At 40.3% G+C, this 15,081-nt stretch overlaps 1 protein-coding gene across 1 annotated transcript; it reads right to left on the minus strand.

The window, feature by feature from the left end:
- Positions 1-5,783: 5,783 nt before the first annotated feature.
- Positions 5,784-11,177, minus strand: irx4a (iroquois homeobox 4a). The gene is made up of 5 exons (XM_019879947.1): positions 10,811-11,177; positions 9,929-10,180; positions 9,092-9,198; positions 7,574-7,884; positions 5,784-6,880 (listed from the first exon to the last, which is right to left on the minus strand). Exons 1-5 carry the CDS (start codon positions 10,853-10,855, stop codon positions 6,174-6,176), a joined length of 1,422 nt encoding a protein of 473 aa, XP_019735506.1. The 5' UTR covers positions 10,856-11,177; the 3' UTR covers positions 5,784-6,173.
- Between the last annotated feature and the right edge of the window lie 3,904 nt (positions 11,178-15,081).

Here is a 15,081-nt window from a genome sequence, read left to right on the forward strand (position 1 = left end):
TAGTAAAATAAGACAAACATCATAAAACGTTATTCTGGTGATCAATTTATGATTTGGGATTTAGGATGGGTGATAATATGACTCCTTAAGTGTTACTTTTATTTCCGTACAGTATGTGCATGTTTTTCATGTTACACAACGTGATCAGTTACTGTTGAAAGTAAACTATTTCTTAGTCCAATGTATTGCTATTTATTAGCTAGTTGTTGCTATTATATTATTTATCAAAACCAGTGTTTAGTTGGGATTTTATTCTTGAGCCCTTGTCAGTTAACCTCATTTCATGTGGGTCATTCCAGAATTGGGGGCATTTCAAGCACTAAAACCGTTAAAAAAAAAAAAAAAGAAGACCATATTTATTTATTTATTTACTTGAATAATATTTTCTTAAAAAATAAAAACAGGTTTTAAACCATCATACAATTTGATTTGTTCAGCTCAATGATCAACGGTACATTTTTTATTTGGTCAGTTTTTGGCATATTGTGCGAGCATATTTTCTTATATTTGGCAGAACCATGTTTCAGATATTCAGGTGCCTAAAAAAAAAAAATCCTACATAAGTGTTGTAAAAAAACCCTGAAACTAAATAAAGTTAACTCGTATTTTAATGCTTATTTAATTTTAGTGTTGTTGCAATTGGGTGACAGTAATTGATTAATCAATTTGAAAAATTAACGCTAATGTAAGAGCTTTCCACACGGGTAAAGAAAAAACTCAGATATACAATGAAAAAATGAAAACAATTTATACAGCTTGTCTCATGGTAAAATGAGTAACATTGTTGTGTTAGTTGAGGCAAAGGTGGGCAATTTGCAAAATTTTGCAAGTCTGCGGCCTGTGTACCAGTCCACCAGTGTCAGTCCGTCATTATTTCAAAGTGAACCAAACTGTGATCATCAGTTGATCAGTCCGTCATGTTATTTTTACTTCCATTTTCACTTCCGTCAGTAAATTTCACCGGTCCGTCAGTCTGTCTTTCATCAGTTTGTCAGTCCGCGCCCCAAAAAACAGTCCTACAGATGAAAAATCCAATTTGATTAAAATGGTAACTGGAGTGCAGTACATATCAGTGAATGTCCATAATGTACATTGCCTCGCCAAGGACCTTTACATACACACACGCACTTGCACACATATATACATACATTTCACATACGCTTTGCCAATCACCACTACTTTGCCAATCTATTGAACTGTTCAGTGCAGCAGGAGCACGGTGATTGATGCCTGCAGCTATTTCAACTCCTGAAACACCAAAAGTTTGATTTTAAAGTTTAAAATGGCTTACCCTAACCAGAATCCCGCTCTGCATCGTAGGTAAAATCCAATCCAATTCGCTTGCCATCCCAATCCTGTCTATAAATGCTCATTGTTGTCATCTTCTTCTTGGTCTTCTTCTTCTTCTTGTTCTTCTTCTTTTTTTCTTCTTCTTCTTCTTGGTTCATAGGTGCACACCACCACCCCCTGTACAGGAAGCACAAATCATTTCCATATATTGTCAAAGGAAGCAACCCTGATTGTATTCTGCCCCGCAAACAAATACATGAGACAGATGGGGCGTGTTCTATCAGCCATCAGTGAAACAGACTTCCATCAGTGACGGATTGATCGGTCCGATTAATGAAGATTACACTGACGAATGAAAACCCATTTTTGCGAGTGCTTGGCCACACTTTTTTTGTTGTTGTTGTTAAGTTTCTTGTCATTCGTTAGCAAAACGGGCGTCCGTCAATGACGGACTAACGGACTGACGGAATGCCCACCGGTGGGTTTAAGTGACACAAAAAATTAAAGACAGACCTTACCTCAGGTTTTTTCATGGTCAGAACAATTCGCTTGATGTCATTTCTGCTGCGTCATGTTGCTCATTTGCATTTCTCTTCCTCTAGATGGCTATAAAAGTTTACAAACAGGGTTTACATGCATGTTGAGGGACACAACTTCAGAGCTCAACTATTAAAATTGAAAATACTGTATATCTGAGATCAAATGTTTTAACAATATACAAAGAAAACAAAAGGAATACGTGATTTAAAACATTTCTTTTTCAGTTTTTTATCTGTAAGTTGGTCATTCGGAGGGAGGCACAAAAGAAAAAAGACTTTTTCAGGGGTGCTCGAAAGGTATTTAAAAATTTGAATGGTAACCAAATACTTTTACTACAGCTACAAGTTACACTTTGAATCAGGACAGCTATATTTTACCAAAAAAATTGATTCTGTATTTGCTGTGTGGGTTTTTGAATTGTCATGGAGGGGTTGGAAAATGTCCTCCAGTTCTCAAATGACTCAATTGTTTGAACGTAAAATACACTGGGAAAAAAAGGAGTGACATTTACCTGAAAAAAGCAAGTACAAATGAGAGGTTTTGAGTTCATTTTACTTGCATAGTATTAGTTTATTTAAATAAAAAAAGCTTCTCAAGGGTCAAGGACGGAACTCACAACCTTCAGGTTGGCAGATGGCTTTAGCTACCACCTGAGCCATGCCATTCCTACTGTGAGTTAGCGTATTAATGGTGTTGGCCAGAATACTTGGGTTTTATTACAAAACTTTTTATTTGGTATTCCTTCTCTCATTTAACACCTGTGACATGCTACGCACACTGCAATCGAAATGAAAATAAAATGATTTTCTCATCGATATGGAGCTTGGCTCGTTCTTCAGATGAAATTTTACCACCCAGGGTGTGGGCAGTATAAATCCAGATTAAACATGAAAAACAATCGCATATTACCTTCATTTTATTCACTAAGTTAAAGTATAAAAGCATTCAAGTACAAGCGAAAGAATTTGTCTTTTTCTAATGCCTCACTGATAACTCACTGAAATTCATTATTGCTTGAGTCATCCTGTCAGTCTTTGAAGAAGCAAGTCAAGATGGTGAAAAGCAAAGCCCCTCAGGCTAAAGGCTCTTGACCTGCGGAATGACTGCAGGGAGGTGATGGCAGCTTGGGTGTGATAGAGGCCAGTAGCCCAGGCCTAAAGGCACATCCTGGACACATGCTATTGGCAACAGTAACCTGGAAACAGCAACCAAGACACATCTAAGATCTCACACACACACACAACAGACACGTTTCTATAAGCAGTAGACGATGAATAAGCTCTTAAATTCTTTAAGCAGTGGAGATGGCGGTGGCTGGGGGTGTTTTGCACCTTACCAGCCTGGTGTTGGCTGACTGATGACAGAGAAGACTGCTCAATTTGCATGTCCTGCATACCAAAACTGAAATTAATTTAGAGTGGCAGTTGAGAACCAGATAAAATAACACTCATTTTGATCACTATTACTTGTAATACGTATATTAGCCTATTGACTTATGTTGTTAAATTGAACATATCAGTCCCTGAGAAATGTAAACTAGTGCTGAAATATCAAGAAAAGTCATCCATGCAAAACAATTTGTTTATTTGGTGTGCATGGTGTAACCTTATTGTATTGTGTCAATAATATATTCATTTGCAAATATCAGCCATAAACAAAACATGATTTGACATTTAGATGTTATTTAAAAAAGAAAAAAAAAAAGAATTTCATGCAGGCCTTGTACTTCATCTAATGTAACAGAGGCTTCTGTATTTTGTCATACTAAATGCAGTGCAAAAAACACTTGCGTTGTGATTCTCGAGAAGGGGCGGACACGCCATTGATCTGATTATGTGCCGTATGTCTGTGTTCTCCCTTCACGCCGTCATGCTTCATCTTTTCATCCAATCACATCCCTTTTTTAATGTTTGTCATCCTATAGATTAAATATGCAATCAAGCCTTCTGAGCCTGAGACAATCCTTGTATGTGGGGGAGACAGAGAGACTTTGTACATTGATGTGTAATGGTGTGTAAATATATTTATGGCTCAGGGTCACAGTGGCATTAACCTGACCCAGACTGTGCCTCTCAGGGGATACTCCGGGCTGCTGATTGTTCTGTGTTGCACTCACCTTTTGTGGGCCCATATAAACAGTGTGTATCAAGGTATGTGTCTTTTGAGAGGGCGCTTTTTTTAAAGGAGTTAGCGGGGAAAAAACTTAGAGGATATCATTACTTCAGAGAGCATTATCTCTAAGTATTATCATGTTGCAGGAGATTAGCACACATTGTACACCGAGAGTGAGCTTGAGCTTGTTATTAGGCCTTTGGCTCAGCTCGCTCAGTCAGCCATATGCCAAAGGCGTACGTATTATTCAAGTTTTAAACCTCTAATTGGTAGCGTTTAAAAGGCATTTAAGAGTGCCCTTTCTTTGCCACTTTTCTCATTCCCCATGTAATGTATTGTGTCAAAGTCTATTACCTCACTTGGATGTTTTTGTCCCTTAAAGAGCGTGAGTAAAAGAGAGTGAGGGACAGAGGGAGAGAGAGAGAGAGAGAGAGAAAGAGAGATGTGGGGGGCGGGGGGTGCTAGGGGAAAATATAAGAAAAAAAACACCATCAGCTGAGGTTTGCCAGGTCGATAAAGCTTTTAGATTTGGAGATGTTTTCAAGGGAGCCCATTTCCTGCGGCTAAGAGTTGTTAATGGAGCTTAAGGAATTATCTTATGACTCTCCCTGTTTCAGTTTATTTGGGCCTTAGAAATCCCCCCCCCCACCCCCTCCTCAATATGCTTCTGTCAAAGCTGCTTAATGAAAAGTAACGCGTCGCTGATTACAGTTTTATATGGTCGCTATGTAAAAGGGCCCTGTTAATTTACCATCACGCTCCCTCTGTGTGTTCGTATTTGACACGGCTGAATGATTTAGCTCTACACTCCCTCTCCTTTTCTCTATCCACCTCTTTCTTATTCAGTCAATTAAAAAGGGCCACATCGCAGGTCTAATAAAATGTACCTTCATGCTAAATTAATCAAACACTGTGGCAGACTTGTCTTATCAGGCAACCATTGCTTCCTATAATAATTAATTAAGTACCAATTAACCCTGCGTATCTGACACATCGGAGGTTATTTTCTTGTCATAAATCAACTTTGTTCTTAAAATGCTGTGTTCCACCTTTTATAAAAATGAATAAGTTCATTAATGTGGCTCTAATATAATAAATCATTCGTTTCCTTGCAGGGGGAAAAAAGGGGCACAATCATGGATGCTTTTTTTTTCCCATTAAAATTCCTCTCCGTAGGCACCCCTCCCTCCTCTCCTTGCTCTTCTAGGACAGAGTCCCATGAGATCTCCACTTTCGCCATTACTGTCAAGTACCCTTGACTCTTTTTCCTCTATTTGCCCTTTTATCTACAACAACTAATTCGAGTTCCTTTGCCCTTTTCACTTTTAGACAACGTGAGTGCCTCCCTTTCACTTTCTTTCCACACATCCAGACCTTTGTTTCCTGGATGTTGTCTGATGGAAAATGAGGAGCCGATGTCAAAAGGGAAAATTTCAAATTATCTCATTGGAGCTTCTTTTCTGAACACATTAATGGACGCATGGCGAATAACTTAGCGGTTTGACAGCTGCATCATGGACAAGGTTGAGAATGGGGAATATCAGAGACAAGGAGATGAGAGGTGAAATCAATGAGGTGCCATGAAATATGTCCACCTACATCCCAATTACAGCCTGTTTAGATGGAATTAATGAGGCGGGGCTTCGATAGTGGGCTGTCTTGCTTCTCAAATGAAACGTTTTAAGCAGACCCTTATGCCTATTTTGGGTTTGTTGTTAAAATGATATGGATAACGTCAATTAATTATCTGTATTTAAAAAAAAATCAATAATAAATAAAGTCTCTCTTCTTGAGCATCCATGGACACCGATTCTGAATGAAAAGCACAATTTCTCCTCAGAACCGTCTGTTTTGTTTTTTATTTTCAGTGAATAATGTTGAAACTCATCCAACTTTTGAAAAGCTGTGCATCCGTGAGACCTTTGTCATTTTTATTTAATAGTGATCCTCCAACTTATTTTAATTATATATGCATGCGTACAGGGACGAAAGTAAAATAAATAATAAATACCGTAAACGTTAAGGTATTTGCCCAAGATGTAAACATATACAATTCGACAACTTGTGCGCGTGCTTTGGAAAAAAGAATCTCAATCAATTGGAATAGTTCACTTGTGTTAAAGAATGTACCAGCAAAAAAAGGGTGACGTATAGCTTCTATCCCAGTTTTTTTTTTTGTCCCTTTTTTTTTTTTTTTTTAAATAAATCATTTGTTTTGGTGTTTTGTGTTTTTACGAACAGAAGAGTTTGTTAATAGTTTTGAAACTCATGGCACTGTCTTTGGACGAGTCCTGGTCATGCTGCAGAACTCCCGGACTTTTCTCCGCTTCCAAGACGGATCCTTTAGTGGTGTTGCTGCTCCAGGATACAGTGGTGTGTGTCAGGGCCTGGCTCAAAGTGCTGTGCCTGAACAAGGGATCGTGGAAGACCCCATCCACCCAGTTTCTCAGTGTGGTGACGGGCGAGTCCTGCCTGTGGTCCAGGCCCGAGGCGGGTGAGGTAGCGACAGATGGTGGGCTGAGGGAGGAGGAGTGGGGTACTTGACACCTCACCATACATGAAGGGTAATCAGTCTGGACCAAGGAGGTCGCCGTCTGGGCCAAAGACCAGATCCGGGGTTTGCCGTCTAATATGTGGTGCTGCGGCTGTTGACTGTAACATGACTTTGGCTGCACTCTGCTCTCCGCCTGGAACTCCTCTTGGTTTGTTTTTAGGCAACTCTTACTCAAATCCTGTTCCCCTCCGATTGCAATCGGGCCAGACATTTTCATAGACACGCCTTTGATGAGGTGCTCAGTGGGACAGTCGCCTGTCGTTGTCATGTGAGGGTTCATGTGATATCTGTGCTTTAACTCACACTCCGAACTCTCTGACTCCAGCGTGTCAAAATCTTCCAGGTCGCTCAGCTGGAGATCTTTATTGGATTGACCTCGACTCTCTGGGAAAAAAAAAAAAAAGAGAGAACGCAGACAGTCAGTGCATGAAGGATGGCAACAACGTATCTGAGAACAGCATCAGCCACGATCCAGTCAATTCAAAACGATAGAAGTCTAGAGACAGTGAATCCAGACATCATTGCTGATAAAAGGCACTTTTCCAAACAAATGAAAAGAAGTTTGTTCTGTTCAGCATGTAAAATCATCATTAATTGCAGTGGCAATCACAGAAATTGGGCCTGTTCAGTATTAAGAAATAAAATTGTATGCATTCGCGCTTTTGGCTTAATATGGTACCATCATGTATTTTGGTAACATTTGCTTCTTATATATTCATTGTTTCATTTAGGTATTTAAAAATCTATAATTGACTTCATTGATGACTATTCTTATGTTTTTATTGAAGTGTTTTTTTGCTCTTCCAATCATATTGTTTTACAATGATTACTTCACAAAAATAAAACTTCTGTTCAAAATTACTATCACATTAAAAAATGAGCCGACATGACACACTTATTCTTCTTTTCTTATTCTTTTAACAGTCAAAATAATTCAATCCCAAAAGAAACCTATCGAGACGAACCTCACTGATATTTTTAAACCTGAATAAATACCTTTACATCATCATAGGCACGAGTCATCAAACCCCTGATTTTGAAAAACTACTGAGCCACTTCGGCTGTAGTGACACTGACCATTTTCTTGACTTTCATTTTTTATCTGATCCTCCTGAGAACAGTCGTCATCCTCGTCATATCGTTTTTCCTCTGAGCCCTTGTTTCTGGGTGGCCATGTCATTTTGTTCTCCTTCTTCAGCCTCCTCCTGGCGTTGGCAAACCAGGTGGACACTTGTGTCAGGGTCATCTTGGTGATGATGGCCAGCATGATCTTTTCACCTTTGGTCGGATAAGGGTTCTTTCTGTGTTCCTGCAGCCAAGCCTTCAGGGTGCTCGTTGTCTCACGAGTGGCGTTCTTGCGCCGAGGACCTCCATCCATGGAACCGTATCTGCTCGTGAGAAGAACACACCCACAATGGCAATGAGATCAAATGTGATCTATTTGACTCTGCTAACTTTTACCCTTGGTGGACTCAACTGAACTAACAATACAACTGTGTACACATTCTACTTCCTCGAATTGCCTGAACTCTATTCTAAAAATGGCCCATAAGTAAAAAGAACAGAGAACCCGCTCGGACTTTGCTTTGTATAGCTTATTGCAGAAAAGATGAGAGCGAGATGAAATTAGTTTTCTCAAATAACATACATCCAATCAGGGCCCGTAAGAGCAGTAACAACATCAAACATGCGCGTCATTCACAACATTTTGAAATTAAAAAATCGATTCACACCCAAAAAAATCAATTTATTGTTGAGATACTTTCAAAATGTAGTTTGTCTGGCTGCCTACCTATTCCCACAAATATATTCCTCCATTTAAAATGCACAGTGTTGATCGTCTGTCAGCAGAGAGCTGTAAACGCCCTCTCGAGGGAGCCTTTTCGGAGGCCTTATTGCTTTGCATAGCTTAGTGAGGGTCAAGCACCGCTAAGGGAATCAAAACGAGAGAGCTGCACCTTTCCTCATTGCATTTGGTTCCCTAGCAAATAAAACAGACTGTAAAATTGCTTTATGGGGTGTAATGATGAGCCCTCCAGTAAAAGACAGGCAGATAAAGTGGAATTGCTGTAGGCCTCCTTGTTCATCTGTGTGCCAGATCTGCCTTACCTTACACACCGCAGCCCTTTTATAGAAACGTACATGGTTTGCTTTGGATTTTGTGTGATTTAAGCAAAAGACGTGCCCTTTTGGCCACGTGAAGCAATTATATGATGTTTTTCATATAAGTAATGCACAATTAAATACAAATCAAGTAAAATGTGCTGATATAGAAAAGACAATTAGCGTTGACGTCCAGGTGTTACATTTTATCACCCCACAAACTTCAATCCTTTTCAATATGACGCTTTATACTCTTCTAGAATCTAAAACCTGTAGGGAGTAACGTTCGTTGTCCACCCACTAAATTTTCACGTGTTTAAAGTCATTTCCAAACTTTTTGTCCCAGTTTTCCAACACAATGAAACTCTGCGACGCATCTCCAGAGTAACTAATTCACAGCTCTTGCGTGCTTCCGTAATAAGCAACCAAAAAACTCAAAATAAAGGTACCAACTTATTGCCAGTTTAGTCTGGTCATATCGACACAGATTACCTGTCATACTGATACTGTCCCAAAGTTGGATCATAGGGATAGTAGGCTGTCGCTTGGGTTAGTCCTGCATGTGCAGAGGCCGTGGCATCTTTTGTATCAAAGGTACCCTGGAACAAAATAATGCTTAGCTTGAAAGGAGGAACATGTAGTTAGTTATACAATTGAGAACAATTTTTAATACTCCCCCCAATAATCATGAAACAACAATGGTTCACTGCAGCTGTTGAAACCGATAATTGTCAAACCATTTTTTTTTTTGTCTTTACAATTGGGTGCAAAGTGGTTTCTAAAAATAGAGCTAAAAGGAGAGTAGGTTTCTGATTGTACAGCAACAATATAAGTGCAATTAAAATATACCAATAATAACTTACGAACTGTGCTGTCTTTATAAGCTCAATTCAAACAAAATCACATGCTTTACCACAAGTTCAGAAAAAAACATTAAAACTTTTTAAATGAGCATAAATATCGATACAATGTGTATTCTGCAATACAACACATTGTAGTAATATTTTGTCTGTGCAACTTTATTCAAACGCAGCACCTTTGTAAATTCCCACATATTTTCTTTTTTCCCCACTCCTTGACGTTCTCAGAAAGCCTGACTTGCCTCTGCATGTCTTAGTTGATTCAAGGCAGGTGAAAAGTAAAAGCACTTTTACAACAAAAAAAAAGAGCAATGTCTTTATCCATTCGCCAAATGAGTTTCCTGAATGCCAATTTGGGAAGTGGTCAAATGCAACATGAGCACAGCATGCAGACAGTGGCAGCTTTGTTAAACAGAGAGGTGCGACTGCGGGGTCTATTTATCACTGCCAAAAAATAGAAAGCGCTCACCAGCGAGTAGAAAGCGGAGGCGTCCGTTCCATATGTAACGTAGTTGCCGTATCCTTGAGTGCCCGTGTAGGGACTCCCGTACATGCCCAGCGCGGCGGCCGAACTGAGCTCATGTCTGGCGGTCGCCAGGAGCCGGCTCTCATACACGGGGCAGTAGACGGGCGTCTGCCCCGACGCAGCCACTCCGGAGTCGGCGATGGATCTGCCGGTAGACTCGCAGCAAGTGGTCAGAGAGTTGCTTGTCATGAGGAACTGCACAAACAGAAAGAAAACGTCATTTGAAAAATCAAATCAAATATTGTGCAACAAAGTTTCGGCTCATGCATAAGAAGCAGAGGTCTATTTAAAATAACATATCATTTTGGATTGAATACAGTGTTAATTAATTGTATGAACTGCCGAATAGACAAACTAAAAAGAAAACCCCCAAAAAATTATTTAAAAGATGTCGATACACTGCGCGTTAACATAAAAGCCGTATTTTCCCTGCAAATTGAATGTAACGTGAGGAGGTATGCACATGCGTTAAAAATACGATAACATCGTCTGCCAATGGCATACAGCCAAAATCTAAAAAAAATTGCAGTTTAGAACATGCCTTGTACAGAAGTTGTCACGCGCGTAATGCCGTTAAAGTTAAGCCTATATGTCCGTTCAAATTTAGTGAAGACCACACTGGATGTTTCCATTTCTGCTCCCCTCGGTTTTCTACCTTTGCATGTGCCAAATGAGTGCAGAGAAACTAGCCGTTCTCATCCGCGACACGTGTCTCATATTTTTGACCAAAGTGAGCAAAACACTTCACACAGATCGACGGGATCACCAATTGCTGCCGTTCCAGCCAAATGATGAAAACGATGAAAACAAGTTGAATTAACTTACTTGTGGAGCAGGCGAATATGGATATCCAAATTGTGGATATGACATGGTAGAGAGGTCCCCCAATATCCAGAAATAAAGCGAGACTGAAGGTCTCCACTCTCGCGCAGGCTGCTGCTGCTTGACTGTCCCAATTGATTGGGAAGCACAGGCTTCTTGGATGCTTATAGGGCGAAGCACAGTAGCATGTTTAATTTGTGTAAAATGCCCCCACACTCGAACACCTTTCAAAGAAAATAAATAAATAAAATACAGAAAACCAGAACGCTGCGGCGTTTTTTTAATTAAAAATATGTCAGATAAATGTATAAAAATACAGTAGCAAAAGCTATCGTTTTCCAGAATGACAACTTTGTTGTCCCATATGTATTTTTGCGTTGTAAAAAAAAAGTTGTATAAAAGACGTCAGCAGCAGATGCAGGTTGTTTTAAGAGGCAGTGGCTCTGACGTCACAAGTTTGTCACTAAAAATGATCCGTCTGTAACTTTATTATTCATTTTCGTTGTGCAGGGGCAACAGCAATGAAACATATTGTTTTAATGTATGAAAAGAGTATCATAAGTGGATTTTAAACAATTAATTGCCCAGTCATTTCCCAGAGTGCATGTATTTGGTGCATTCGGCCTCATTAATACATTTGTTATTATTCCTCAACACTTGAAAATAATTAATTCTGTCTGTCTCCCTCCCACTCTGCTATCTATCTATCTATCTATCTATCTATCTATCTATCGATCTATCTATCTATCTATCTATCTATCTATCTAGTCTTAGCCTATCACAACCTTGTCATCGTCACATTGGTTAGCACCCCAAAAGTCAAGCTCTATTCCTCCAGTTCACGCACTGTGCTTGCTTGGAGAGTCCCAGGTTGAGACATGTGAAAAGCCCCCGGGGTCACTCCTCAAATTAATGATGATGTACCCCCCCCCCCCCCAACTCCCCCAACTCCACCTCCCTCCTCCACCTCCTCTCCTTCGCCAGTGCTCTCCAGCTGGATCTCTGCCTACCGGTGACAGCTCGATTGAGGGAGATTGATGACTATCTAGGGGACCGAGGCCATCATAATAATATGATACTGCCACCTTGCAATAATTGCTCGCTTTCATTTACAGAAGAAAGCGGTAATAAAGCTCTACTGAGACGAAGTATGGCATTTTTTTTTTTTTTTTAACCGAGCTAATTTCAGTGTTGTGTTTTATTTGTTGGTATTCTTGTTAAGATTTGGCGTGTGGGAGCATGGCCTTTATGAAATGTGTGCACTCTCATTTATTCGGACAAATTGAATTATGTGGGGTGAGTACCTCAAAGCAAATGGTCGCATTAAGACTGTGAACGGGAGGGGTCAGGAGGGTCAAATGGGATCAGGCAGTGCTTTTTAATTTACATTAGGCCACCTTGCCCTGAACAACCATGAACCGTTCAACCACACACACACACACACACACACACACAATCTTTCTTTCTTTGTGAGCAATCATTGTCAAGACGTTGATTTTTCAGGATTGCGCGAGAACTCGGGTGACGTCAGAATCGCCCAATGTGATCAGAGCAGCACAGGAAGCAACCCATCAAGGACCTTTGCACTTGTATAGCTACGGAATTAGTCTGAAGACAGGAAAAGGTGTTGAACACACTGACAATACGCCATAGAAACAAACCGCACACCCGCCTTGCTGTATAGGGCCTACCTTTTGATTATCCACAGCCTTACCCAGTGTTATCGGGTGCCGGTAATGAAATATTTAGGCACACGAGTATATGCTTTTAGACAGAAAATGAAGGCGACAGCAGGAGTTCAAGCTTGTTTAGCGTTTAAAGATTAAAAGAGTTGCTTCTCCTTTTTTTTTTTTTCTTTAACAGATGTGGAGGAAGAGGCATGCTCCATGTTTGGACAGAGTGCAGGCATAATGTGAGAGTCCATTAAAAAGTGACTAACTTGATTGCATTCCCTCCCTTTTTGATATTAACCCTTTGTAAGCCATACATGAGAATACTTTGAAACTATATTAAATGAAAATTCAATGATCTTGCCATCTCTATTTTTAAAAGTCATTGTCATCATACATGTTGAATAATGGGATTTATTGGGACATGGAAGTTGAATCTCTAATTTCAAAAGAGTTAAAAACCTTAAAAGTCAGTATTAGTTAATCGTTTAACGATAAATAATTTCTTCTAGGGTCAAACTGTCCATCCATCCATTTTCCTCCGGTTTCTGGGGTCAGGTCACGCAGCAGCTTTATCAGGAAGGGCTAGACTTCTCTACTCCCAGCCACTTCCAGGTGGGCTCAAGACATTCCCAGGCCACCCTAGAGACATACAAGAGGGCTCTATTTCTTGTCCAGTACGAGTGATGCAACATGTATCCTAAATCTGCACAGACTGACTTTTGGTATTTTTCCAGACGCATACAGCTTGGCACCGTTAAAAATGGACAATTTGCGCCGTCATGAGTGTGAACACAGCCAACATGTTTCGCCAACAGTCGAAGCTGCTCCTCTCATTCCCTTTAAAATCAGTGAGTGAGTCCTTAACATGGTGGAAAAAGAAACTGATCATCTCGAGTCCATACAGGAGGTCAAACCGGGCAAAGTACAGTGCTCTGCTTTTTGAGGAAACTGCAAGCACACCTCTACGTTTGGCTGATGCAAAGTTGGATGTGGTGATGACAGATCTGCTAATTGGAGGCCGCCTTCCACACCCATCGTTTGTGTTAACGTGTGACCACTTCCGATGCTTCCATCATTGCTGTCCCACGGCAAGGGTGGTGATTTTAAAATATACATTCAAGATGAGCATAATACTGCATTCAGTGTTGATTTCGAGAGTCATTCCGAGGACCTGATGCAGGGCCTTGTCATATTTATGTATGAATGAGATGACATGCAGCGCACATGTCTGCGGACTGTCATGCGGTCACGACAAACTGTTGCCACCGTAAAACCTTTATGAACAGTGCAGCTCACATATTAAGTGGCATCCGAGCCTTCTTTACAGCACGACAAGTGTGAGCATGTTATTCACTGTAATAATAATACGGGACGCAATAAAACACTGCTGAAACAATCTTTTAACTTTATTGATGAATGAGGAGGACATAATAAAAGTCACGTTACAAGATAAGTATTACACATTAACAATAACTGTCACAGTAATGCTGTACTCCGCTCAGCGTCTGCCACTTGACCCACTGCCTCCCGCCTTCTATAAAATACCGTAATTAGTCAACTCCTAAACTTGAGTTACTGTGTTTACTAATGGTTCATTTACTCTCGTTTTGCAACGATGCAACCTCTAAGTTATCGACATTTTATCTATTTAGTTTGGCCTACATATTCCTGATGCATTTCTTCCATTTGCCACAAACCCTGGAGTACTGTAACCCGAATAATAAACTAGCTTGCACTTTTAAGTAAACTCGCTAATTTGCATCTGCTTTACAACTCAACTCCTATGAAAGAAAGTTCCCCAGCTACGTTGCAATCATGAAGGTGTCACTTTCCTGATAATCTGGCGTTGATTAATGAGCCACCATGAGTAGGTAAGCGCATGATTGCGTCAGTGTGCGTGCACACTGGTGGGGGTGGGGGGTGGAATTTTTTTTCCGGGCTGGCGGGGAGGATAAAGTGAAACACTCTCCACTCCCCAAATCCCATTTATGCCGTTTTAGGCATAACATCATGTCACTACTCTGACTTTGCACCTGATCTTCCATTCAAACAATGAAGCTGCAACTTTTAGGTCATACAGGTTAACAATATAACACAAGTGTAAACCTTCAGACTATTTTAACACACTGTATGTAGCATTCCCCAGGCAATAGGGAGCCATGGTGCAAACATTTCACAATACGACACTGCAAATTGTGAACACCAACACAAAAACGAATGAGATAAATTATGGCAACATCTACTCATCCTTTTTCTACTGGTTGTCCTTTTTAGGGTCATGGTATGTAGGAGGTATGCTTATACCAGATGAGTGAGAAGGTACACCCTGGATTGGCAGTCAGTCAGGTGCAGAGCACAACCGTTTGACAATAAAGTCACTTATTAACCCAACTTGCACATTTTTAGAATGTGTGTGTGTGTGTGTGTGTGTGTGTGTGTGTGTGTGTGTGTGTGTGTGGGAGGGGGCATGGGGAGGCGTTACTTGGAGAAAAACCCTGCAAGTAAGGCGGAAACTTGCAAACATTTTGGGCCCTGTTTTTGTGTCAGTACAAGTTTAGCGCAAAGCGATCCACAAATAAGTGCGGGACATGCAAATATATG

The sequence above is a fragment of the Hippocampus comes genome, unplaced genomic scaffold (genome assembly GCF_001891065.2).
Source record: "Hippocampus comes isolate QL1 unplaced genomic scaffold, H_comes_QL1_v1.1 scaffold135, whole genome shotgun sequence".
In the NCBI taxonomy this organism is placed as follows: Eukaryota; Metazoa; Chordata; class Actinopteri; order Syngnathiformes; family Syngnathidae; genus Hippocampus; species Hippocampus comes.

Coding starts and splice junctions, on each gene's coding strand:
- irx4a (XM_019879947.1), bottom strand. CDS start 10,855: ATGTCATATCCACAATTTGGATATCCATATTCGCCTGCTCCACAA. Junction 10,181..10,810: donor CATATTCGCCTGCTCCACAA/GTAAGTTAATTC, acceptor CTGTTTGTGCAG/TTCCTCATGACAAGCAACTC. Junction 9,199..9,928: donor CCTCCGCTTTCTACTCGCTG/GTGAGCGCTTTC, acceptor ATTTTGTTCCAG/GGTACCTTTGATACAAAAGA.